Raw genomic sequence first — 27,603 nt, 5'->3', positions numbered from 1 at the left:
CTTCCTTCATGAAAAGTCAATTACTATTAAATAGTAATTAAGTCATTCATCACAAAGACGAACAATCCGTGACCACGTTTACTTTTTATCGACCATGTAATGCCCATGGGAGGTCATCATTTACTCATGTCTCGGGCTATGAATTCCACTGTTGTGAATGATACTACGTATTGTAGAAGTCGTACACCCAGCACACCAACTTTTGGTTCTCTGTCTATTCGAACTCAAACTTTTACTTACATCAAAGTGTATGAGTCATGCATGCATAGCCCGTCATCTATTCAGGATTTAGGTATGCGACACTATGAATGTGACAAATGAATAAATTCATAAATAGATTCAAGATCTATTCTACTTGGGTCATGTCCGATATACTGTCATTCCAGTCAGTCACATCTATAAGGAGTCATCCACTCCGATGCCCAAGACAAAATTTCTCCTCAATTGAACTTAATAGACGACATATTAGTCTTTCAATCAGTTTGCTCATTTCCGATTAGACTAAGGACATGTTTAGGTTCATCTACTAATATAAGTTGTCTTTTTGTGTTACAACCTAACCACGTAATACTACTTAATATTAGTTAAACATTAGACAATCAGTGAGCAACATTTGCTTCCATTTTACTTTACGTGCAAAAACCATGTGAGGACAATATAGATAGTATTAATGTAATTCATGAATAATTTTATTAACCAATTTGTTTGAGAAAATTACATATGTACTTAGACAAAAACACAACACTCAGGGCACAATATCCAAGAACTAGAACCACTTCCTTCATCTTTTTCTTCAGCATGTCTAGAACATAAAACTTTTCATGAAATATATTTACTTTAACATTATTTCTATAATTTTTTATCAAGATGAAACTTGAAAACATGATAAAACTTTGATATTCATACCTTATTCTCTTGATATCAAACATTAGTTTGATTTTCTCTCTCCTCCAAGGTGAACATACAATCTTCCTTTTGAAATCTAAGTTTACTAAATTGATGGAGGCTTGATTCTACTAAAACTTTTGGTGTAATTTCAAGGATTTTTCTTTCAATTTCAAGAAAAGGACCAAATTGTAAAGAAAACAAAAGTTGTTTTCTCCATGGAAGGTAGTAACGTTAGGATGAAAGAAAGATGGAGAGAATTTTTCTTAATCTTTAATTAGTATAAAATATCTTAAAATAAAATAATAATAATAAAGTATTTCAACCAATAATATTTCTACACCATTCAATCTTAATTATTACACTTAACATTTATCTAAATTGAGAAATGATCATTTTACCATTCATGATTCTTCAAATTTGCATTATTGAATTACTACTCTCTTTTGGTAAAATTGTGATTAAGTCTCTCATATTTCTTAACTTATTTAATTTGGTTCCTTTACACAAATTTTATTTCATTAAAAATGGGTTAATTTCACTTTTTGTAATACCCCTACCCGTATTCATTGCCGGAATAGGGTACGAGGCATTACCGGAGTTTACGAATTAATTTTTTTATTATTATTATTTTTTTCAATTCAACATATTTTCATGATAGATTCATGCATTTATATAAGATAACGTCATCACATATCTATAACCAGGTTTGTTAACCATACTAATGGCTAACTTTACATTCATTTCACGTTAACATTTACTTTGTTAGCTTATACATGCCATTGATTTCCAAAATAAAGTTTCTTTATATACCGAAATCCTGAGGTTGATAGTGTGATGTGTCTCCGACCAAATCCGACCTCCGAGCTCTTAACACTACAAAACAGGGAAAAGGAAGCGGGTAAGCACTTTGTGCTTAGTAAGCTCATGTAACAAGAATTATACTTACCTAATATTTTCAATACAATATAATAAACATTCATATATCCATTCAATGCATTATTACCCTAACATGCACAAACTCAACATTCAAGTTAGTACAATAATTTCCATGTATCAATAATATATATATATACCATGATTGATGTACTCATCAATACCATGATTTTCATTCCTTATTATTTTCATATTTATCCGTTGAATTTATCGAATTTCGATGGATTTTCAGAGGTACACTTTTAGTGTACAATTCAGGTTTGTCAATTCATATTCATGTGCACATTTCCATTTCAGAGAGTACACTCATGAACCTCAACCTTGCGGCGGGATTACCGGTCGAGCTAAATCCCTACAACGACAATTACTCTAATGAGCTTGGATCCGAATTACCAGTCCAAAGCTAAATTCAGACCTTAATTCGGATTACCCGTCAGGCTAAATCTATTTTACACATATTCTTCGGAGGGCTATATCAAGATAGGATCACCCGTCCGGCTAGATCCTTTTACCGTCAATTCCTTTTCGAGATCCATCGAATTTTCCTTTCATTCAACCGGATTTCTTCCCATTTTATCAAATATATCAATGTTTCATTAATTTTCATACAATGAACACTCAAATCATATTCACATCAATAACATACAATCTCAAGCATTTAAGAATATAATTCAAGTTACACGAACTTACCTTGATACTTGTTTGTAAACAAAAAATCTATTAATCCCGAACTTTTCCTTTCCTCGATCTAGCTTCGTATTTGAATCTTCTGGATCTAAATAAATAAATTTAATTATCAATTTAATACATTTCATGTTCATATGCAACATTCTCTATAATTCAACTATTATTTATAGTTCATTCAAAGCTGTCTACTTGAGTCATAATTACTAAATTATTTATAACTTGAGCTACGGAACTCCAAATTAAGATCCGTTAATTTTCCCTGAAACTAGACTCATATATATTTTTACCATAAAATTTTCAGAATTTTTGGTTTAGCCAATCAGTACAGTTTATTCTTCAAAGTCACCCCTGTTCTGTTGTCTAACAGTTCTGACCCTTCTTCACTAAAAATAAATTATCTCTTTATACAGAATTCAAATGATGTTCTTGTTTGTTTTTATTAAAAATAGAATCATTCAAAATTCTAGACATATAAATTTAAGTCCCTAATTATTTTTATTCAATTTTTTATAATTTTTCAAAGTCAGAACAGGGGAACCCGAATTCATTCTGCCCTTGTCTCACAAAATTCATTATATCTCAAAATTTACAAATCCATTGCTTACAATATTTCTTCTATGAGAAACTAGACTCAATAAGCTTTAATTCCATATTTTTTTCATCTTCTAATTCGATTTCTAAAATTTTTGGTGATTTTTCAAAGTTAGTCTACTGCTGCTGTCCAAACTGTTTTAGTGCAAGCTATGTATTACCATTTTTCCCCTAAGCTTTTAATAAATGATAATTTCGTCCCTACTCAATTAGCCTCTCAAGTGAGCTGATTTTTCTCAATTAACATTTTATTCTATCACCTTAAACTAGTTTACAACCTTTAGGAATCAGAATTTCAGCAATAGACTTTAATTCCAAACATTTTCACAATTAGGTCCCAAAAATCAATTTCCATTGAAATTGCCTAATAAAATCATCTCATAAACAAATTAAAGCTTTAATTTCATTCTATTTCATCATAAACTTACAGCACTCAACCATGGTGACTTTAAATTTCATCCATGAAATCAAAAACTAATGAATTTAATAGTAGGATCTAGTTGTAAAAGTCTTAGAAACACAAAAATTACAAGAAAAAGGCAAGGATTAACTCACTTGGTGCAAAAATTATGAAATACCAGCTTTTAGAACCCTCCTATGGCGTTTTTAGCTGCTGGAATTGAAGATAAATGAAGAGAAATCTAGATATTTCCTATTTAGTCCTAGTTTTATTTAGTTAATTTTGCAATATTCTAATTTTACCCTTAATTTATCAATTTTCTGCTGATTTCATACCCTTGCCGTCCAGCCCAAATAAATTTTGGGTCTAATTGCCTTTTATATCCTTTCTCATTAGACTAATAAGCTATTTAATCACTCTAGCAACTTTTACACCTATTACAATTCAGTCCTTTTCATTTAATTGACTACCCAAACATTAAAATTTCCTAACGAAATTTTAATACCACATTAATAACATTTCATAAATATTTATAAAATTATTTTTAACTCGGTTTTACGAGATAGAGGTCCCGATACCTTATTTTACCCAATTTCTTCAATAATTTCTTTTTCTAACTAATCACTAAATTGATAAAATTTTCCTATCAATATTTTCATACAATTTTCCTATCATATAAATTTTCAAGCAAAAATATTGAAATAAATTTCTCTTTAAATCGGATTTGTGGTTACGAAACCCTTTGTTCGATAACATTGAATTTACGCCATTACAACTCTCCCCCCCTTTTAAGGATTTTCGTCCTCAAAAATCTTACCAGTAAAGGGGTTTGGGTATTGTTTCCTCATTGCCTCCTCCGGTTCCCATGTTGCTTCCTCAATCCCGTGCTTTTGCCACAATACTTTCACCAAATTTATCTTTTATTTCTAAGCTCTTTTGTCTCCGTGCCAATATCTTGACCGGTTCTTCACCGTAAGTCATATCCGGTTGAATCTCTACTTCATCGGAGAAATAACATGTGAAGGATTTGATCGATATCGTCGTAACATAGATACATGAAAAACATTATGGATTCTATCAAGTTCCGGTGGTAATGCCAATCGATAATCGACTGGTCCAATTTTTTCTATGATTTCATAGGGCCCGATAAATCTTGGACTCAATTTACCCTTTCGACCGAATCGAAGAACTTTCTTCCAAGGAGACACTTTCAGAAATACCTTGTCACCGACTTAAAATTTAATCTCTTTTCGCTTAAGGTCGGCATATGATTTTTGACGATCAGAAGCTGCTTTTAGACTATCTCGAATAACCTTTACTTTTTTTTCTGTTTCCCAGATCAAATCAACCCCATGTATCTTCCTTTCACTGAGCTCTGTCCAATATAACGGTGTTCTACATTTTCTACCATATAAAGCTTCATACGGAGCCATTTTAATACTAGACTGATAACTGTTATTGTAAGCAAATTCAATCAAAGGTAGATACCTCTCCCAATTACCTTCAAACTCTAGTATACAACATCGGAGCATATCTTTCAATACTTGAATTACACGCTCAGATTGACCATCTGTCTGAGGATGAAATGCAGTGCTGAAATACAACTGAGTACCCAAGGCTTCTTGCAATTTGTCCCAGAAACGAGACGTAAATCGGGAATCTCTATCTGATATAATGGAGACAGGCACTCCATGTAACCTGACAATCTCAGATATGTACAATTCAGCTAGTTTATCTAAAGAATAATCCATACGTACCGGAATAAAGTGAGCTGACTTTGTCAATCGGTCTACAATCACCCAAATAGCATCTTTTTTCCTCGGAGACAAAGGTAGCCCCGATACAAAATCCATAGTGATTCTTTCCCATTTCCATTCCGGTATAGTAATTGGTCAAGTAACCCGAAGGTACCGATGTTCACTTTAACTTGTTGACATATTAAACACCTTGATACAAACTCAGAGATATCACGTTTCATTCCCGACCACTAGTACATCTTTTTCAGATCATTATACATTTTATTACTCCCCGGATGTACAGACATAGTACTACTGTGGGCCTCGCGTAGAATCTTCTGTATGAGCTCTGAATTCTGAGGTACACATACCCTACCTCTGAATAATAAACAATCATCGAACCAATGAAATTCGAATCATTACGACTCACCTTGTGCCTGTTTAACCTGTAACTTCTCATCATTCTTCTGAGCTTCACATATTTGCTGTAAAAATGTCGGTTTAGCTCTCAATTCAGCTAGGATTGAACCATCATCAGTCAATGATAACCGGGTATTCATAGCTCGTAAAGCAAACAGAGATTTCGGCTCAAAGCATCAGCTACAACATTAGCCTTACCCGGATGGTAATCAATAATCAAATCATAGTCCTTTATCAGTTCAAGCCACCTGCGCTGTCTCAAATTTAAATCTTTCTGTGTCATCAAATATTTCAAGCTTTTATGATCAGTATAAATATGACATTTCTCACCGTACAAGTAATGCCGCCATATCTTCAGCGCAAATACAATAGCAGCTAATTCAAGATCATGTACTGGGTAATTTCTTTCATGTGGTTTAAGTTGTCTTGAAGCATAGGCTATTACTTTACCTTCTTGCATCAAAACACAACCTAAACCATTTAATGAGGCATCATTGTAAATAACAAATTCCTTACCGGTTCATTTGCACTAATACAGTGCTTTCGTTAATAGGTCTTTCAATCGGTTGAAACTTTGTTGACATTCATCATCCACTCGAACTTTACATCTTTTCGCAATAACCGAGTCATTGGAGAAGCTATCATAGAGAATCCTGTACAAATCTCCGATAATAACCACTAAACCCAAGAAACTTCTAACTTCGGATACATTCTTTGGTGGACTCCAATTGACAATAGTGAGATTTTACTTGGATCTACCCGATGCCTTGGCAGATACAATGTGTCTAAGAAAACTCACTTCTCGAAACCAAAATTCACATTTCTTGAATTTAGCATACAACTGCTTCTTTCGTAGAATTTGCAACACAATTCTCAAATGTTCTGCATGTTCTTCTTCATCCCGAGAATAAACCAAAATATCATCAATGAATACTACTACAAATCTGTCTAAATACGGTCTAAATATCCGGTTCATCAAATCCATGAATCTGCGGTGCATTAGTTAGCCCAAACGGCATAACTAGAAACTCATAATGCCCGTACCTGGTTCTAAAGGCTGTTTTTGGCACATCTGACTCCTTTACCCATAACTGATAATAACCTGATCGAAGATCAATCTTTGAAAACATAGTAGCACCTTTCAGCTGATCAAATAAATCATCAATCCGAGGTAACGGGTACTTATTCTTTACTTTATTAAGCTGCCGGTAGTCGATACACAATCTCAAAGACCCATCTTTCTTTTTCACAAATAGAACCAGAGCACCCCAAGGTGAATGACTCGGTCGAACAAAACCCCTGTCAACAAGCTCTTGCAATTGTGTCTTTAACTCTTTTAATTCTATAGGAGCCATCCAGTGCGAGCTATGGAGATCGGAGTAGTTTAGGAATCAAATCTATAGAAAATTCCACTTCTCTTTCGGTGGCAATCTGGTAATTCTTCCGAAACACATCGAAAATTCACATACCATCGAATCGCTCAGTATCTTTGACTCAGATACCTTGGTGTCGAGTACATAAGCCAAGTAAGCATCATACCCCTTTTTAACATACCTCTGTGCTGCCATTACTGAAATCATATCAGATAACCCCTCTGTCTGATCAAATTTAACCCGGAGCAACTCACCATTCTGACATTTTAACACAATAAATTTTTGTTTACAATTTACTACCGCATCATGCTGGGTTAACCAATCCATACCCAATATCACGTCAAATTCATCAAATGGCAGTAACATCAAATCAGCCAGGAAACAATAACCTCTTACCATCAGTGGACAATTTTTACAAATTTTATCCACTAACACAGACTGGCCCAAGGGGTTCGAGACTTTAACCACAAATTCAGTAGGTTCAACAGATAAATTTTTAACAATTGCAAGTTCAACACATATATATGAATGCGTAGAACCAGGATCAATCAATGCAGTAATATCAGTATCAAGTAAAGAAAATGTACCAGTAATAACATCGGGTGCTGAAGCATCTTCTCTGGCACGAATGGCATATGTCCTAGCAGGTGCTCGTACCTCAGGCCTACCTATAGTATCTTTTGTAGCTCATTGACTACCACTGACATTACCGGATGGTCAAGGTGGTCTGCCCCTCGAAACTAGATTACTCGGCTTCGATATATGTTCAACTTCTTTTTCAACCCTTTCTGGACAATCTCTGAGGAAATGGTCAAAAGAACCACATCGGTAACAAGCCCCACTCTTAAATCGGCATTCACCAAAATGAGCTTTATTACAGTACTGGCATCTCGGTTTAGGAGTGCCAACACTGCCAACACTGGTCACTGATGGAGTAGAAGGACTTGGATTAGTGCGTTGAGAACCTCGTTCTTTGCCCGAATACCCAATGGCTGAAGTAGAACGATCCTGATATTTCTTCAATTTCTTTGAAGCAGAAAACTGGGATTTTCCCATCGGTCTTTTACTAAAAATTCGAGCTTCCCTCTCAGCCTGTTTCTTTTCTTTGCTCAATTCTTCTGCTTTATAAGCTCTCTCTGCCAATGTAGCAAACTCTCAAATTTCAAGAATTCCGATCAGTAACTTAATTTCTTCATTCAACCCTTCTTCGAATCGTTTGCACATTTCAACTTCTGACTGTACCCATTTTCGAGCATATTTACTCAATCGAACAAATTCTCTTTCATATTCAGATACTGATCTATTGCCCTGTTTTAGCTCAAGAAATTATTTTCTTTTCTGGTCAAGAAACCTCTGGCTGATATATTTTTTTGAACTCGATTCGAAAGAATTCCCATGTAATTTCTTCTTTCGGAACAACTGAAGCTTTAGTATTCCACCAATGGTAAGCTGTATCTTTTAGCAGTGAGACGGCACATTTCAGACATTCTTCTGGTGTACAAGATAATTCTTCCAGAACCCGAGTAGTATTTTCTAACCGAATTCAGCCCGTTCGAATCATCATCAATCGCTGCTCAAATTCTTTACCCCATATTTTCAATTTTATCTACTAGAGCTTTCCCTTTTCGATGATTCAAGACCTGTACCTTGTGGGATCTCGGGAACCGGTGAAAGAGCAGGACGGGAGCTTGAACTTGCTGCACTACTGAGGTTAGTTCTTCAAGATTGATTAAACCATTCATTCATCATTTGAGAGAAGGCTGTTTTTGCCTCCTCCCTCGACCCTCTATCTCGGCCTTCTCTCGCTAGTTTCTTCTCTTTGTATTGAAGTCGGAGCATGAATCCCGACTTCCTCAGATTGAGCTCGGTCGGATGACATTACTATAAGAAAACATATTTTAAATGGTGGGAGATATCACACTATCAATAATAATTTAAATGGCATGTATAACTAATCCCGTATTTGCTACATCGGTCCTAGAACCGCTAAACCGTAGCTCGATACCAATAAATGTAATACCCTACCCGTATTCATTGCCGGAATAGGTACGACGCACACGGAGTTTACTAATTAAATTTTTTTTAAATTTTTTTCAATTCAACATATTTTCATGATAGATTCATGCATTTATATAAGATAACGTCATCACATATCTATAACTGGTTTGTTAACCATACTAATGGCTAACTTTACATTCATTTCACGTTAACATTTACTTTGTTAGCTTATACATGCCATTGATTTCCAAAATAAAGTTTCTTTATATACCGAAATCCCGAGGTTGATGATGTGATGTGTCTCCACCAAATCCGACCTCCGAGCTCTTAACACTACAAAACAGGGAAAAAGGAAGCGGGGTAAGCACTTTGTGCTTAGTAAGCTCATGTAACAAGAATTATACTTACCTAATATTTTCAATATAATATAATAAACATTCATATATCCATTCAATGCATTATTACCCTAACATGTACAAACTCAACATTCAAGTTAGTACAATAATTTCCATGTATCGATAATATATATATATACCATGATTGATGTACTCATCAATACCATGATTTTCATTCCTTATTATTTTCATATTTATCCGTTGAATTTATCGAATTTCGATGGATTTTCAGAGGTACACTTTTAGTGTACAATTCCGGGTCTGTCAATTCATATTCATATGTGCACATTTCCATTTCAGAGAGCACACTCCCGCGAACCTCAACCTTGCAGCGGGATTACCAGTCCAGGCTAAATCCCCTGCAATATAAACTCATAGAGTATTGTCGAGATTACCAGTCCAGGCTAAATCCCCTACAACGACAATTACTCTAATGAGCTTGGATCTGAATTACCAGTCCAGGCTAAATTCATACCTTAATTCGGATTACCCGTCTGGGCTAAATCCATTTTACACATATTCTTCGGGAGGGCTATATCAAGATAAGATCACCCGTCCGGGCTAGATCCTTTTTACCGTCAATTCCTTTTCAAAGATCCATCGAATTTTCCTTTCATTCAACCGGGATTTCTTCCCATTTTATCAAATATATCAATGTTTCATTAATTTTCATACAATGAACACTCAAATCATATTCACATCAATAACATACAATCTCAAGCATTTAAGAATATAATTCAAGTTACACGAACTTACCTTGATACTTGTTTGTAAATAGTAAAAATCTATTAATCCCGAACTTTTTCCTTTCCTCGATCTAGCTTCGTATTTGAATCTTCTAGATCTAAATAAATAAATTTAATTATCAATTTAATACATTTCATGTTCATATGCAACATTCTCTATAATTCAACTATTATTTATAGTTCATTCAAAGCTATCTACTTGAGTCATAGTCACTAAATTATTTATAACTTGAGCTACGGAACTCCAAATTAAGATCCGTTAATTTTCCCTGAAACTAGACTCATATATATTTTTATCATAAAATTTTCAGAATTTTTAGTTTAGCCAATCAGTACAGTTTATTCTTCAAAGTCACCCCTGTTCTGTTGTCTAACAGTTCTGACCCTTCTTCACTAAAAATAAATTATCTCTTTATACAGAATTCAAATGATGTTCTTGTTTGTTTCTATTAAAAATATAATTATTCAGAATTCTAGACATATAAATTTAAGTCCCTAATTATTTTTATTCAATTTTTTATAATTTTTCAAAGTCAGAACAGGGGAACCCGAATTCATTCTGCCCTTGTCTCACAAAATTCATTATATCTCAAAATTTACAAATCTATTGCTTACAATATTTCTTCTATGAGAAACTAGACTCAATAAGCTTTAATTCCATATTTTGTTCATCTTCTAATTCGATTCCTAAAATTTTTGGTGATTTTTCAAAGTTAGTCTACTGCTGCTGTCCAAACTGTTTTAGTGCAAGCTATTTATTACCATTTTTCCCCTAAGCTTTTAATAAATGATAATTTCGTCCCTACTCAATTAGCCTCTCAATTGAGCTGATTTTTCTCAATTAACATTTTATTCTATCACCTTAAACTAGTTTACAACCTTTAGGAATCATAATTTCAGCAATAGACTTTAATTCCAAACATTTTCACAATTAGGTCCCAAAAATCAATTTCCATTGAAATTGCCTAATAAAATCATCTCATAAACAAATTAAAGCTTTAATTTCATTCTATTTCATCATAAACTTACTGTACTCAACCATGGTAACTTTAAATTTCATCCATGAAATCAAAAACTAATGAATTTAATAGTAGGATCTAGTTGTAAAAGTCTTAGAAACACAAAAATTACAAGAAAACGGTAAGGATTAACTCACTTGGTGAAAAAATTATGAAATACCAGCTTATAGAACCCTCCTATGGCGTTTTTAGCTGCTGGAATTGAAGATAAATGAAGAGAAATCTAGATATTTCCTATTTAGTCCTAGTTTTATTTAGTTAATTTTGCAATATTCCAATTTTACCCTTAATTTATCAATTTTCTGCTGATTTCATACCCTTGCCGTCCAGCCCAAATAACTTTTGGGTCTAATTGCCTTTATATCCTTTCTCATTAGACTAATAAGCTATTTAATCACTCTAGCAACTTTTACACCTATTACAATTCAGTCCTTTTCATTTAATTGACTACCCAAACATTAAAATTTCCTAACGAAATTTTAATACCACATTAATAACATTTCATAAATATTTATAAAATTATTTTTGACTCGGTTTTACGAGATAGAGGTCCCGATACCTTATTTTACCCAATTTCTTCAATAATTTCTTTTCTAACTATTCACTAAATTGATAAAATTTTCCTATCAATATTTTCATACAATTTTCCTATCATATAAATTTTCAAGCAAAAATATTGAAATAAATTTCTCTTTAAATCGGATTTGTGGTTACGAAACCACTGTTCCGATAACATTGAATTTACGCCATTACACTTTTAGTCCTTCAACTTTCTCATATTTGCATTTTAAGCCCTAAAAATATTAAATATTTAACTTGAGTCACAAAAATTTTCACATATTTATAATCCAGTCCTTGCTTTGAATTGGTATAGCATAACATACTTATTGAGTCAACCTCATTTAGCATTCATAAGCCTTCTCTTTTATTTATTGTATTCTTTATTTATTTTACAAAGAAATTCATGATTCTCAATTCTCACTTAATATTACTAACAATTTTAGAGGTGCTACAATACAAATCAAGAAAGCACCTAATATTAAATAGGGCCTAACCCCAATTTTCATTTTCATCTAATTCCCTAGTTATTATTAGTGATATTATGTATTGTAAGTAATAAATATTCAAATTAATTTGTGGAAAAAAAATAATGTCGAAAATGAAATTTAATTGATATTTAATGTAACTATAAAATTTTAAAGGTTTTGGATAAAAAATTAAACAAGATCATCAATGTTTTTATTGATGTGTTTCAATTATTATTTTAAAATATACATATATTTAGGAAGAAATGTACTAATCGATATAATTGATACCAATACAATACCATGGCAGCATTACGAAGAAATGTTTCTCTTGATTTGAGAATTTATGATATTCCTCCAAGATGATCGAGATGGAGATTCTACAAGACAATGTTGGTGTCAAATGTAATTCCTGTTATGACTAAATGTACTTGGCTTTCTTATCTACCAATATATATATATATATATATATATACTTATGTGTTTTAATGTGTTATTTTATATTTACCAATATTTTTTAAAAATCACATATTTATGATCTAATATTAAAAATTATAATAAAATATAAATTATATACACATGAAAATATACTTGCATTTCAATTACATGCATGGATTATATTTTATTATTTAATATGAAGGAATTATACATTTACCTTTCGTAAAATTAACGAGTTTTATTAAATTTATAATTAAGATTAAAATAAATTTCTTTTACCTTTCCAAATTTCAATTAATAATAAAACACTGAAGCGTTCATAGCACATTAAAATAGTAAAAATAAAACAAAATGAAATTTAAAATACTTATATTAAGAACAAAATAGAATGTACTAATCGATATAATCGATACCAATACAATACCAATAACTATGGGGGAGTATGAAAATAATATACTGCATGTAAATTATTTTTCAAAACTAAAACAGAGGACACAACAAAATTAAACATTGAAGAAACATGTCTTCCACAACAGTTGTCGGGCTTTTTCGATCATCACATTGGATAGTTACAGCTACCAATGGCTGCCAACAAGAAGAAAAAGAAAAACCCAACATTGTAATGGCAATTCAAATAGAAAATAAATAAAGAAGAATAGTAGGTGGGAAAATAAACTTACATGGGTTCTCTGAAATGATAATGCCAGTGCCATTGAAATGACAGTTCCAACTATTCTTCCCTGCAACCTTGTAGAAGAGATTCATGGCGTAAGAAGCATGAGAGACAATGGTGTTGGGGCGGTAGCAGGTACCACCAGGTTGGATTGGCTTGCAATCCACTCCTTTTTGTGAGCAGCTGTAATTGATGTTGCCATTGAGCCTGAAATTCTCTGTTGATGGCTTCGCAATGCACCATGTATTTTCACCACCGCTGCTTGCCTAGAAAAGCAGTAATGAGTAGTCAATTACGCGTTATTGCAGCAATAAGGAGAATGTGGATTTATGCATGTTTTTATTTCGATTTCGTACTAGATATTATATAAAAAAAAAAGAAAAAAGTTAAATTATGTCATTAGGTTTTGTATTTTTATTATCAAAATTTAATTTCTTGACTTCTTATATTTTAAATTTTAAGTTCAATTGTTAATACTATTTTTTTATTAAATTGATTACTGCAACATTTTAAATAAAAAAATATTCACTTGATAGCAATATAACTAAAAAGTGAGGTTCAAAATTTTCAAAACCAAACCAGTGATTGAATTGGTCAGACCACCAATTTAACAGTCCAACCGGTATGATCGATTAAATTAGATAAATCACTAAAAATCATAAAAGAAATAGAAAAAAAAAAATTCAACCAGCTTTGTCCTATTCAACTGGTCTATATCAGTTCTTAGGTCAACCGATTCAATTCTCTTCTTCGATCCAGTACTCCGATCGATTTCCATTTTGATCCGGTTCAAAGAACCTTGATAAAGTTGTAATGAACTTCAATTTAACAAATAATTTTAACAATATTAACAGTTAAATTTAAATTTTAAAATCCGAAATATAAAAAGACTAAATTTTTAAAAATAAAAACACAGAGACCAAATTCTAAAGTTATAAAAGTAAGGGGACTTATAGCATATTTTAACTTTTAAAAGAAACTGGGTTTTCATGCTTTTAAACAGTTATGTTGCCCCCATTAAAAATGTAGTGAACTTAGAATGCTGTTGTGTTTACTTTTTTTTTTTCAAAACTGAACTTCAATGTTCGGACCAAAATGAATGTAGTATATCTAGCTTATTTTCTTAATTTATATCAGTTATTTTTAATTTTACTTATTATGTTATATCATATGAAAATTAAATATATTATATTATAATCTAAATATAAAAAATATGTTAATATGTTTGTGTTTACAAGTTTTTAATAATAGTAAAATATGTATAATTACTAAATATTAAATAAAAATATAATATTTTAAAAAATATATATGAACGATCTAAATCAATTTACTTTAACTATTTACAAATACCAGTAATTTAAAACAAAATTTGAGCTCTATTTTTCGGACTTGGAACTTACCTTCTGGTTGGAGTTTCTCCCATTACCATGTCTTCTTGCATCTGCATGCAGCAGCACAACCCCCATTATATAGCACAAAAATACTTTAAAGCCATTCAGAGAGCATAAGGAGATTAATGGAGTAGAAATATACTATCTTTAATCATACGTCAAAACTCTTCTTTTTTAACAAGCAAGCGATCACATTATAATGGGAGAAATAAAACGAGTTTACATTAAGTCAATGGCATGATCTTCATATACCAAAATTTAAGAAGGAAGAATAAAATGACAAATTCCTCAATAATAAAAGATGGAGATGATAATGGAAGTTAATGCACCTGGACAAGCACCAAAACAAAGAAGCAAAGAGAAGGCAAGGTGAAGAAATGGCAATGCCAAAAGTTGTCTTCCACATTTCATTTTCTGTTTCTTTGGTGTTTAAAATAGAGCTCAAGACTTTGGTCAGTGAATGAAGGAAGATCTCCCCAAAAGGTATATGTATATGTAGATAGTGAAGTGTGAGTGAATTTACAGAGAGGTAAAAAAGGTAAAATTTTCTATAATGCTTTGAAAATTAAAACATTTTTTTTTTAGAGCTGTTAGCTTCATCTTCTACATGTGATACCTGTACGGTACTCTAGCTAACAGAATTATTCATGTGAATTTTGTTGGGGGTTCTATTATGTCTTTGCTAAAAGAGCATGAATATCCTGTGGTACCACCGAGGTGAGAAAAATAAAATGCAATGGGGGCTTGGTTAATGTGGATGGAGAGAATCATAAGCACAGTAAAAGAGTGACATTGAGAAAATAAAATGCAATGGGGGCTTGACATTGTGAATATTTTAACTGCAAATCACCATTTAAAAAAGTGAACCATCAACTGGTTTTGAGAATAATTATGATACACCGTGTTTGTTTATTAATTATTGGAAGAGATCGTATCCTAATTTTTTTCATTTATAGCACAGGGTATTTTCAGTTTTTCTTTGAAAACTCGTATTCAACACTCAAGCCGCACATACAATTCGTACATAACTGTAGTAAATATGATCCTCTAAATATATCAACATCCATAAACATACTCGTATTAGAGACATATATGTATCTAAAACTCACAACCGAATCTAAAAAACATAAACATATTTCCTATGAAGCCTCTCTATGTCTCAATGATCAAATTGTAATTTGTCTCTTATATTCAAAAAATAGATAAAATAGTCATTGTATATTAGATCAAATAGCATACTAGTTCTTTTGTTAAAAATTTTATCCATTTTTACTTTTAAAAATTAGTCCATGTATGTCATATAAGTGACTATTTTAACAAAAATGACCAATTTGCTCTTCAATTTAACGTACAGAGACTAATTTACCCATTTTTAAAATAAGATCAAAATACAAACTTAATCTTAACACAAGGCATCCATAATACTTTTATCTCATTGACATAAAAAGGATGCAGAAATTTATGCAACTGGGACAGGTTTAACCAATCATCAGGGGCATTTTATTGCATCGTAAATGTGAACCTTTTTAAAAAACAAACATGAGTGGAAAAAAAAAATGCTCACAGAAGAGGGAGGCTTTGTCTTCACGTGAATGATCACTGTGGTAACTGGTGAATCATTAGTCAAAAATTGCCAGAATTAGCTCTGCTGCATTTGTCTGCCAAGAATTGACTTGGAATCTTGGACCAGAATTGCTGGTCTTTTTTTGGGAACTCTGGCCTTTGGCTTCTTCTTTGTGTGTTTTGTCCACAATTACCAAACCATTCACAAGAAACAACTTCAAAATCAACCTCATTAATCTTCCTATTGCCAACCAAACAGTAATCCATGAGTATCAAAATCCTATCTAGTACGATAAATAATCGGGAAGATTATAAAACAAGAAAACAGATATTCATCTCAGCTGCAACAACACAGATTTTTATTGTTAATGGTTACAATGCTACATCTCCCATTATCAAACGTTGAAGACATGAACCTCAGACCCCAGAGGGAGAACTATGCATGTGTTATGATGTTATACCCTGGATAAACGTTACATTGATGATTGAACAACAAATAATATATATGCCGACAATACTACCGTGTCTGAGACTCGGTCCAAACACTGATGTTATACACCAGATCCCGGCTTTGCAGTCTATCACAAACATATTACAAATACAAACACCACCTATTGAAGGTTACCAACTTAGGGCGACTTGGACTTCAGCTTGTTCCGTAGTCCAACAATTCCCACCTGAAGGGACGGAAGATGTATAGAACTTCGGGACAGCTCTTAAATAGTAGGGCAACACAGACACATACTGCGGCAACTGCTACCATTGAAAGCATTGCAGGCCTGTACACCAATGACCTGTTGGCTGTTCCATATCCATATGCCAGCTTTTGATCACAAAGCTTGCAATTTCGCTTTATGGATCTCAATTCAAGCTGTCCAATCTCAAAGCTGGAGGTTGACTCGTTGTTTGGCTTCTGGTTTGTGCTACAGTCAGAGATGGCACTTGGAATATCAACGACCACATGCCCAGAAGGTGGTCTCTTATTAATTTTCTTCTGTACCAGGTGGATGTAAGAGTAGTGGCCACGCAAGCGAGCATAATCTTCAGGTGTAGAACCAGTGCTGTCTCGAGCATTTTTCCAAGCATCAATGCCAACCTAAAAATAAATTTGGAAATACATTAGACAGACACAATCTAGATTGAACAAGGTACAAAAGGATGCATTTCAAAATATGATAATTGCAACAACAATTCTGTAGCTCTGTTCCAGGCATATGCTTAAAAACAAATCAGATTACCTTTCCAGGATCATCAGTCAATGCATCCAGCAAATCCTCGGAACCATCTTTACCCGCTGCAATGTGAAGAGGGGTCAAACCAGCAGGGCCTATGACATCAGGTCTAAACAAGGAGCTTTTATGAACACCATCAGCTACTGTCTCGTTTTCAAATCCTAATCTATCTGAAGTCTTCTCAGGGACAAATCTTAAAAGGAGCTCCACTAGAGGTCTACAATTTTTCCTGACAGCTCTGTGAAGAAGACCCATCTCTGTCAAAGCAAGGTTAAGGGAAGGATGTTCCCCTGGACTGACTATTCCATCAAGAAGAATATTTAAGAGTTTCTTCACTACAGCACACCATTCATGGTCCATAGAGAACTCCATAAGCCACTTGAAACGCCTTAGAGGAAACAGTTCCGGGTTAGGATCCAAGTGGCCCAATCTAGATTTCAATTGACTTCTATGAAGAAGCCAACCAACTTCATGAATGAAATCCATGGCTTGATTTTTGGCTTCCATTTTTCCACATCTGCCAATATCTGCATCAGTGTCAGTGGTCTCCAGCACAGACTCGAGCATTCGAATCTCTGAACAAACATCATCCTCAGCAACTATGAAAGGGAAGAAACTGCTATTAAGACAATGGTCTTCAATCTGCAGAAGATGTAGTAGATGTCAACTTCAGCTAACTAAAGGATTAGTCAAGAGTAAATTACATAATATGCATCTTATATCACCTACATGCAAGGGGAAAAAGAAACAAAGACGGATATACAGTAGATTTTATTAATTTTCTGCTTCATGAGAAGATGATAATGTCTAACGAGCACAAAGCAAACGGAAAACCAGAAACTACATCTTTCTCTACATTTTAGCCATATACTAATATACCAAAACCAACCAGAAATTTATACAAGTTCTGGAAGCAGCCAAGCATCTTCACAATGACACCATTCATATCAAATACAAAACATCCTAATACCATTCTCTATTTCTCTTCCCTCCCTCAACCCCCCCCCCCCCCACCCCCAAACAACCAAAACCCCAAAATAAGATGGAGTTTCATGTAAAGAATCACAACAGTAGACCTTATCTACAATCTATCTTGTAACCTCTCATCGCATTGGAGAAAACATTCCTAAAATTCACATATCAAAGATAACAGCAAGGAAAGAGGGGGGCAATGGAATCAATTATAAGAAGAAAAAGCCACCTCAATGAATCCTCTTCCAATCACGTTAGGGATGGAGCAAGAAAAGTTAATACACTCAAGCTCATCTTGCTCCTTCAAATCATCGCTGTCATCCATCAACTCATGAGTAGCTTCCTGTGCCAGATACTTCCCTTCTACTGCACAGAGCAACCTGTAAAAGGAAATCCAAGAATGTAGGAGTCTCTTGAGCAACCATGGAAGGCCAAAACAAAATATAAAGTAAACTAAATCTTATTTTATACACACTGCTACTGATCAATTAAAGCCACGGAGCTTGAGGGTCAAGATGACACAAGAATTATCGACTGCAATAAAAGCGTAAAGAATACCTCGTGGCTGGCTGAGACAGGTTGATACCTTTGACTGAAAATTGAGCTCTCTCAGTTGCAGATATTGCAATTGGTTTGACACTCATAATTTTACTATAATGATTGCTTCTGAGAGGTAAAGATGTATCTAAGACAACCTGACCTGCAGCATAAAAACAAAGTGGTTAGAATATTCAATCCTGCATGCAAAAGTGATTTTGCTTGTCCATTCTTTGGTCTTATGAATTAAATAAAAACTGAACTGACCATTATAAATGAATGCTATTTGATCTAGCACCCTTATACATATCCATCCAGTCCTCCAGAAAGTGTCATCCGAACAATGCAGAAGCCGACTCAAACTGAAACTCAGATCATAGCGAAGCTGACAAAAGAATTCAGAGGATTAAAATTAACAGCATTTAAAAGCAAAGAAGATAAAAACCCATAGTTTCAAGCAAACCAAGCTTACTTCATCCCATGCAGCCTCAGCTTGACGAAGGTAAATTGTCAGAACAATGCAGCCAGGCCTAATATAGCTCTCGATGTCAGTGGGACTATGTGATAGCCAGTCAAGAATCTGGAAGTTCAAACATTTTACATAAGCATACTTTCTGAAAAAGCGAACCCCAAAGTACAGTTACATTCAAATACTTTAAAGTACCTGTGCTCGCAAGACCAGAGGAAAATCATTTGGTTCCTTACCAAATAACTTAAACACAATCCTATCTGTACGGCTCTGCAATGGTCAAAGTCAAAGAAATCATCAGAGACAAAAGTTTTAATTACATAATTAATGACACTACAGATATTACTAGACAGTAATGGATTGTCAAAATATATATTAGTTGATAGATGGATTATCAAAATATTTGATTGTAATTGCTAGTCATGACACGAGATAAACTCTCTGCCAATAGGGGTGAGCAAAACTCAATTCAACTCGAAAAAATTGGAAAAAAAAAAATTCAATTTTCAAGTTGTTTGAATTGAGTTGTTCGGTTTTTTGAGTCAACTCAAATTAATAAATCAATTTTTCGAGTTCGAGTCGAGTTGAATTTTTACAACTCGAATATCCGAAAAACCGATTAAGCAAAATGACATAGTTCAAGGTTAAAGTTACAAACTTATTTTTAACTGTCTTCCACACTTTTATCTTTAGCTTTTCATCAAGCAGCTTGATCCTCTTTCCCAATTAAGAGAAACCCACCCCCAATTTAAGGTTTATTTTTTGTGTTGATTCAAGCTCATGTCTTCCCCGCTTAAGAGAAAAGCACCCCCCAACTTTGAAACCCTAAATTTTTCTTGCTCCGATCTCTTCCATTCCATTCTCTGTGGCTGCATTCACTGGCAGTCCAATCAATTTCAAGTATCTTTCAACTTTCCTTTTTACTTCTTTTTTCCTTGGTTTATCTTTTATGGGGTTGCTTCACTCTTTTCTATCTACTATGGTTGTCATTTGGTGTTTAACAAAGGCTTAGACACCATACATGTTAGACCTTTGTACCTAACAATCTTTTGTTCGAGTAATAATGGCTGCTTTACATTTTTCTTTTCATCTTTAATTTGGGTTGTTTTTTTCATGGTGCACATGGCAACACAATTACTGCTATGAATTTCCACCAAACATTACCAAAAGCAAAACTTGTTTGTTAATTAGTTGATCTTAACAGCTTCTTCAACGGATATATTTTGATTATCCTTTTTAATTAGATGAAAATTAAAAATGAGTTAATTATGTTTTTTTAGTAAAGATTTGCTTAAATAGTTTTAATAGAAATCTGTTTAAAGTTATTCAGTTAGTATTTTATTTTTTTATATCATGAGATTAATTTGAAATATTATAGAAAAAAAATGAATTGTCTAAGTAGCTTATTTAGGAAAATTTATTATTCTAGCAAGAGATGATTATTTCAAGTTTTAAGTTGATAGAGATGGACTATTCTGTGAATGTTTTTCTAATGTTTCATTAATTCCAAATAGTGAAGATAAGTAAGTTCAAGAAATGAAAAAATAGGGAAAAAAAACTTTTATAATTATTTTTTTTTCCTTTTATTTAATTTCCATGTAACTCGAACTAATATATTAGATTCAACTCGACTCAAACTTAATATCACTCGATTCGAAAAAATTTCAAATTGAGTTTGGTTGATAAAATAGGATTAATCAACATGATTAACTCGAATTTCTTTCACTCGATTCAACTCGACTCAATCGAACACTCACCCCTACCTGCCAATGTTATATTTATCAGACACTGACTAGATTCAAGAACTCTTTCAAGGAACTAGGCAAGGTTAGCATAACCATGCTAAAGTTTTCCATGCATGATTCCTCAATAGGTCATAACATGGCTCATTCTACAACTTAATGAGGAGTTTATCATAGATTGATTTTTAGATAAGAGGGACTGCTTAAGTACTGACACAAGCTAGAGGCACAATCTGCACCTCCTGCACAAGGTCAAGCCACCTAACAAATGTTCTTTACCTCATAGAAATATTCATGGACTTTTCATCAACAAATGGCATTCAATCATGCATATTATGCAATATAAAGCTACCTGAACATCACCACTGGAACTAGAAGGTGATTGGGCAGAGGCAGAATCTGAATTCCGACTGGTCTGGGGTGGACTTGATTGATGAGAATCTTGCTGGACCCATGAAGGGCAATCAAGGGAGCCAGTCCCTGCATTCACAGGTGCGGGTGACCTCTCTATGCCATCTGTCTCATCATCTGAGTCAATGTATATGTCATTCAAATCAAAATTATTTATCTTGACTGCTCCAGCTGTATTGCTTGGCACTTCAGCACCTTTAGTATCACAAGATTGTCTTCCTGTATGTGGAATCTCTGATGCAGGTCCAGTTATGTGGTGCTTGAAAGGCCGAGGAGGGCCTTGGCCATTCGAAAATAAAGCTGAAACAGCTTCTAAATCACGAGCTTCTGGCAAAAGCCCAGACATGTTTCTCCCCCCTTGTTCACCAGTACGGCTTGCAAGGCTCCTTAGAAGATGAGTAAGCAAATCCTGATCTGTGGTCTGGTCAGATCTGTTAGCTGTAATTTAAGAACAACAGAATCATTCACCAGTGTAGTGCAAAAGAAACAAAAAAAATATTCCAAGCAAAAACAGACAGCTAGGACCATGCTGCTATAAAAGAAACATGCCAGCTACTTTATCTCTAACTTCTAAATTCATCTAGAATCCAGACTTCATAGAAAGTAAATGATAAACATCACTGAAATTTCTTTCCACATTGTTAGTTCAAGCATAAATTAATTCACCTTAGTCCCCATAAAAATAAGGGAAAATGATTGTGAAGTATGAAAAATAAATAGCTGTGGAACCCCATTGTTCACAGAAAAAACGTACCCTTAAAATAAACAGCCACAAAACCCAACTAGTATTTGTTGTAGCAGAAAGCAATCGAGTTACTTACAATGCATGTTAGAAAGTATCCTCAAAAGACTTAACAATAGATAACCACTAGTCTGCTCGTCATTCAACGAATTGCTATTGACAATGGCATCAGGATTTGTTTTCCTCCTCCTTTTATTATGGCCAGCCAAACGTCTGCGACAGCTTCTCTTACCTTCATCGAACTCTTGAAGGACATGAAACCTAAAAATCAAACGATATGTCAGCTTGAACTACAATAACACATCAAGACTTTCTTTTCTATCAGAATATCTAAAAAAAATTAAATTAGCCACTCTCTTCCATTTCCGCAAAGGTTGCATATTTTTAGATGCTTACCTACTGCACTGCTGACAAAATCGCTGCATGACATTTCCAACCAGTGCCTTACTAGCTTTGGAATGCATCTCACAAACCTTATGCCTTCTATGATAATCCTTGGCATGGCTCAGATCAGCCCCACAGTCCTCAACCTGACAAACTGTACGATTCCCAGAACCTCCACTCACCTTAGTTTTCTTCCCATTAGTTCCTTCCCAATTTCTCATCTCCCTTTGACTAACTGGATAACCATGGCCACCTTGGGAACCGAGCTTTAAACTGAGGGAACCTGCTTCTTGATTCGGACCGTCATCCTCAACCACAATAACCCTCCTTTTCTTTTCTAATTCCCTTTTCCCTTTCTCAGTTTCCGGATTCACTTCTTCAGAGCATGAAGATGAACTATTAGACGAATTCCCTGGAATCCCAGACCCGATTGGAAAAAATTGCCTTCCCATGCTATCAGCAGACACTGGATTTATAGAGCTAGCTATGAAAAGGTCACCATCCCATTTCCAATCATTCAAATCCCACTCCAATGTCCTTTTCCCAACTGTCGGCAAACCCACCGGATTCATCATACCATAAAATGGACGAGCTTCGTTTCCAACTCTAACCTCCATTTTTTCCAAACCCAAATAACCAGAAGATCCGAAACCCAGTAAAGTTGAACCTAAATGAACTTATAATTTTAACAAAAATAAACCACAACTTTAACCCTATTCTAGCTACAGATCAAAGCTCCAAAACCCCCCAAAAAATAAACAAATTATACTATCAAATTACAACTAATCAGCTTCAGTTCTTCCCCAAAAGTCCAAAAACAGTACACCGACACATCCATGATTCCAATTAAGCGCAACCCACATGCCAAATTAACTTACGAGAAAGGGGGGAAACCCAATTATCAATTACCCAAATCTAAAACACTGACCCACTTTTTTTTTTCCCTATTTCCAATCTTACAAGAAACTACTCAATAAAAAAACTTCAAAAAGTTAAAACTAAACAAGCAGAAAGAATCAGAGATAAAGGATTAACAGACTTCAAAAAAAGGTAACTTGCTGAGATGATAAGCTGCGGGGAAGAGTAGGGAAAGTGCTAAAACGGAAAGTGAACGCAAGTTTTAGACAAGTTGGGCAAAGGTTTTTTCTCTGATGATGATGAAGGCAACGTGTTTATTTGTTTGCTTTGCTTGTTAGTTCTTTTGGGAAAGCGTTTGGGTAATGGTTTGGTGTGGCATATAACACCAAAATAAAAAAAGGGAAATGGAAACCATTAATTTATAAAAATTCACTGAATTTTACAAAGAAAATGTTCTTTTCATTTTTACTTATTCAGTTATTCGAATTCCAATTGTTCGATGAAATGTGTGTGTGTGTGAGAGAGAGAGAGAGAGAGAGAGCCGAAGAGGAAGGGGAAGAGTGGAAGGGATGGAAACAGTGCATCATTATTATAACAAAAACCTTTAAAATATGCCTGTACTAAATTGAGAACTTTTTCATGTATTTTTATTTTTAATTTTTATTTATTTAATAATATTGTTATTAAGTAAGTTTTTATTTTAAAATATTATATTAATAAATTAACAAAAAAAGTAATAGTTTTAATAACTGGATCTAAATTTTGAAATCTGAAAAATAAAAAATTAATTTTTAAATATAAAAGTATAAAATTAAATTTTAAAATTTTCAAGAGTATAAACTTTACTAAAATCAAAAGGCTAAAATATGTCATCATTCTCTATACTCTTCATAATTTTAAATTTTAATCTCTATACATTTTAGATTTTAAAATTTAAGTTAAATTGTTAATAAAATTAAAATTATTTTGTTAAATTTAAATTTATTATAATATTATCTTTTAATTATATTATTATTAAGTGAGTATTTATTTTATTTCAAAATATCAAGTTAATAAATTTAACAATTTTAATAATTAAAATTAAATTTGAAAATGAAAAATTTAAATTCTGAAAATTAAAAATACAAAATTTTAAAATTTACGAGAAATAACATATTTTAACCAAACCTAAATGGTGGGGTCAGTTGCACACAGCGTGTCTCACCCTCCATTAGCTATATAGACAAAATAAGGAATCCAATAAATAATCTTTAACTTTACGGTAATAAAATGTAAAAGTGAACTTTTTGGCCCGGTCTAAATTTTATAGGAGACAAAGACCTAAAAAGGTCAATATCTTATATAATACAATACACTCCAAGGGCTGTTACTCTAGATTCTAATCAAGATAAGATAGGGACAAACATTGTGAGTACAATTTTTATATATTCGTTTTATGATTTATGTTTAAAATTTATGATAATTTTTTTAAAGTTTAAATTTATATTTTTTATTATATTTTATTATTATATGCTGTATTTATTGGTAACTTTCACTGTTATTAATCGAGTTAGTTTTGGGGTTTTTTTTTTTCATAGGTACAAGAAAAAACTCTAGTTTGTAACTTCCATAACTTATTCGTGGCAATCAAGTATGACATAAAGCGTTAGAGTCTTTTGTCATGGAAAGTTAATAGCAAGCCGTTAATGATGAAACTAGAAATTCTTTTTAAGAGGTTAAAATTAAATTGTAATTTTTTACGAAGTTAATGTGTGATTTTATTTGGTATGAATTTATGATTCTATGATTTTATCATTTTTTATAAGGTCAAGTTGTGGATTTAATCCATATACTTTTATTTAGTTATTTTTAGTTTCTATACTTTTCAAATTTTAAAATTCTTTTCCTCATCAAATGATAAGTGTTTTTTTTAACAATATCTTTATAATTCTGATCATATCTTTTTCTTCTTTTTAACACAATTCCTATAACTACCCATAGCCCCTCCCAACAATAAATAGGAGGATAATGTGCTTCAACACACCCGAACTCATGTCCTCTTGCATTGGCAACAATGCCCATACTAATTGAGCTAAGACTCAACTGACTCATCAAATAATAACTGTTAAATTCATTAAATTTTGTTATTTCCAAAATCTAATGAGACAGACATATTATTATATCTATAATGGCATGCCAACTTGTTATTTCCACATATTAATCACTAAAAATCAAGTTAATTTATTATTGTTTATCATCTGTGTCAAGACTAAAGCTTCAAAATTTGAAAAATATAGGGGCTTAGAATTATGTATTTTGTTTTTGCTTTTTCTTGATTTTCTAAACAATCTAATTATGTGTAGAACTATTTATAACCTCTCTCAAACTCTTAAATAGGAGAATAATACGCTTCAATACACTTGAACCTACATCCTCCTGCACTAGCAACAATGCTCATGCCAAATGAGTTAGACTCAATCGACAATAATTATTAATTATTATATTTAATAAATAAGGTTAATAATGTTAATGAATACCATATGTAAAATTTATTAATTTCAATTACTTATTTAAAATAAGTTAAATTTAATGATGAGTAATTATATTAAATATATATGTTTTACTAAAATCATTTTAAATTATTATACTATTTATAATTAAAATATAGTTAAGTTTTTTACAATTTAAAAAAGTTAAATTGCAAATTCACCATCATATTATGAATAAATACTAAAATTTGCCACTATACTTTATTTTTATTGATATTTGTTGTTTTTTAATATAATTAAAATTGACACTCAATTTTATATTATTAAATTTTGCCACTAAACTTTAAATTTTATTAAATTTTGGCACCAACTTTTCTTTTTTTAATTAAATTCTATCAATCAATATTAATTTTGATTATTTGAAAACCAATTTTAATAATAAACCTACTTTAAATATTTTATTTCAATAGTTAATTATAAGTTAATTTCTAAAGTATCAAAATTAATAAATTAGCTTGGAGTTTTAAATTAATAAAACAAATACTTGAAAATAATATATTAATTTTTTATAAAATAACCATTTTATTAATTTCGATAATATATTATTTACTTATTGATGTTAAATATTAAGATAAAATAAAAATTTATTAAATTGTTTTAAATTCAAATTGATTAGAATATTTAAATCAGTAAGTGACAAACTTTAATATAGAGTTAAAATATAGCAATAAGTTTACCTTTAATTTAGTGTTAATTTTCAATATCACCTAGAACTTTACACATAAAATTTATGTTTAAAATTAAGTGGTAATTTTTTAATTTAAAATATATTTTTATTAATAAATACAATCATTGCATCGCATGAATAAGAAAATTAGTTGTATATATATATATACATATATATTAATTTTAATTTTATCATTTATTAAGAGACTATAAAATTTCAAGTTGGGTAATTATTGAAAAACTAGAACAAATCAAATACATCTTATTTATAAATTTGCTTAAAATTTATAGATAAATCCGTTGAATTTTCAAATAAGTTGAATTTCATTTCAATAGTCTTTTAGACTTGATATTGGAAGTATGTGATTTACTTCAAGTGTCTAGGAGGTTTGCTTTTCAAAATGAATTTAAATCTCCATTCTTGGTTGAAAAAGATCAAGCATAATTTATTTTAAATTTAGTATGACTTTCTTCGAATTTCTTTAAATTATTTGGAAATTTTGAGAGAATTTCAAGACTTCAAAATATTTTCTTAATAAAATGATTGTGTTTCTAAATTTATAAATTATTGTTTCTTTAAGATTACAGTATTGCTTTAATTTAAAATTATAGTGTAAAGTATATTTTTAACTTTTAGTTTAAAATAAAAAGGTTTTCCAATAAATTATTCGATTCTTAAAAAAATACTATTATGATTTAGATTAGTATTCAATACATTAGTAGTGTACATTTTTTATTACACAAATAACATTAATAATTTTTCACGTGTCCTTTTCTTTAAATATT

The 27,603-nt window shown here is 32.2% G+C and overlaps 2 protein-coding genes and 1 long non-coding RNA gene across 3 annotated transcripts; all 3 read right to left on the bottom strand.

Annotated features, from left to right (window-relative positions):
* Positions 1-1,532: 1,532 nt before the first annotated feature.
* Positions 1,533-7,661, bottom strand: LOC128285218 (uncharacterized). Its single transcript, XR_008275662.1, has 2 exons — positions 7,616-7,661; positions 1,533-1,761 (listed from the first exon to the last, which is right to left on the bottom strand). It is a non-coding gene; the product is annotated as an uncharacterized LOC128285218 (long non-coding RNA).
* A 5,352-nt stretch (positions 7,662-13,013) lies between these two features.
* Positions 13,014-15,173, bottom strand: LOC108478893 (glucan endo-1,3-beta-D-glucosidase-like). Its single transcript, XM_017781349.2, has 4 exons — positions 15,043-15,173; positions 14,723-14,763; positions 13,330-13,588; positions 13,014-13,234 (listed from the first exon to the last, which is right to left on the bottom strand). Exons 1-4 carry the CDS (start codon positions 15,122-15,124, stop codon positions 13,206-13,208), a joined length of 411 nt encoding a protein of 136 aa, XP_017636838.1. The 5' UTR covers positions 15,125-15,173; the 3' UTR covers positions 13,014-13,205.
* Positions 15,174-16,585: 1,412 nt separating this feature from the next.
* Positions 16,586-24,232, bottom strand: LOC108479250 (squamosa promoter-binding-like protein 1). The gene is made up of 10 exons (XM_017781727.2): positions 22,778-24,232; positions 22,461-22,642; positions 21,581-22,077; positions 19,682-19,756; positions 19,490-19,597; positions 19,285-19,402; positions 19,039-19,180; positions 18,710-18,860; positions 17,515-18,150; positions 16,586-17,372 (listed from the first exon to the last, which is right to left on the bottom strand). The coding sequence occupies exons 1-10, from the start codon at positions 23,380-23,382 to the stop codon at positions 16,923-16,925; spliced, it is 2,964 nt and encodes a 987-aa protein (XP_017637216.1). The 5' UTR covers positions 23,383-24,232; the 3' UTR covers positions 16,586-16,922.
* Positions 24,233-27,603: the final 3,371 nt, after the last annotated feature.

This window comes from Gossypium arboreum, chromosome 12 (genome assembly GCF_025698485.1).
Source record: "Gossypium arboreum isolate Shixiya-1 chromosome 12, ASM2569848v2, whole genome shotgun sequence".
Taxonomy (NCBI): domain Eukaryota; kingdom Viridiplantae; phylum Streptophyta; class Magnoliopsida; order Malvales; family Malvaceae; genus Gossypium; species Gossypium arboreum.
This window is presented reverse-complemented; position numbering and strand designations above follow the sequence as displayed.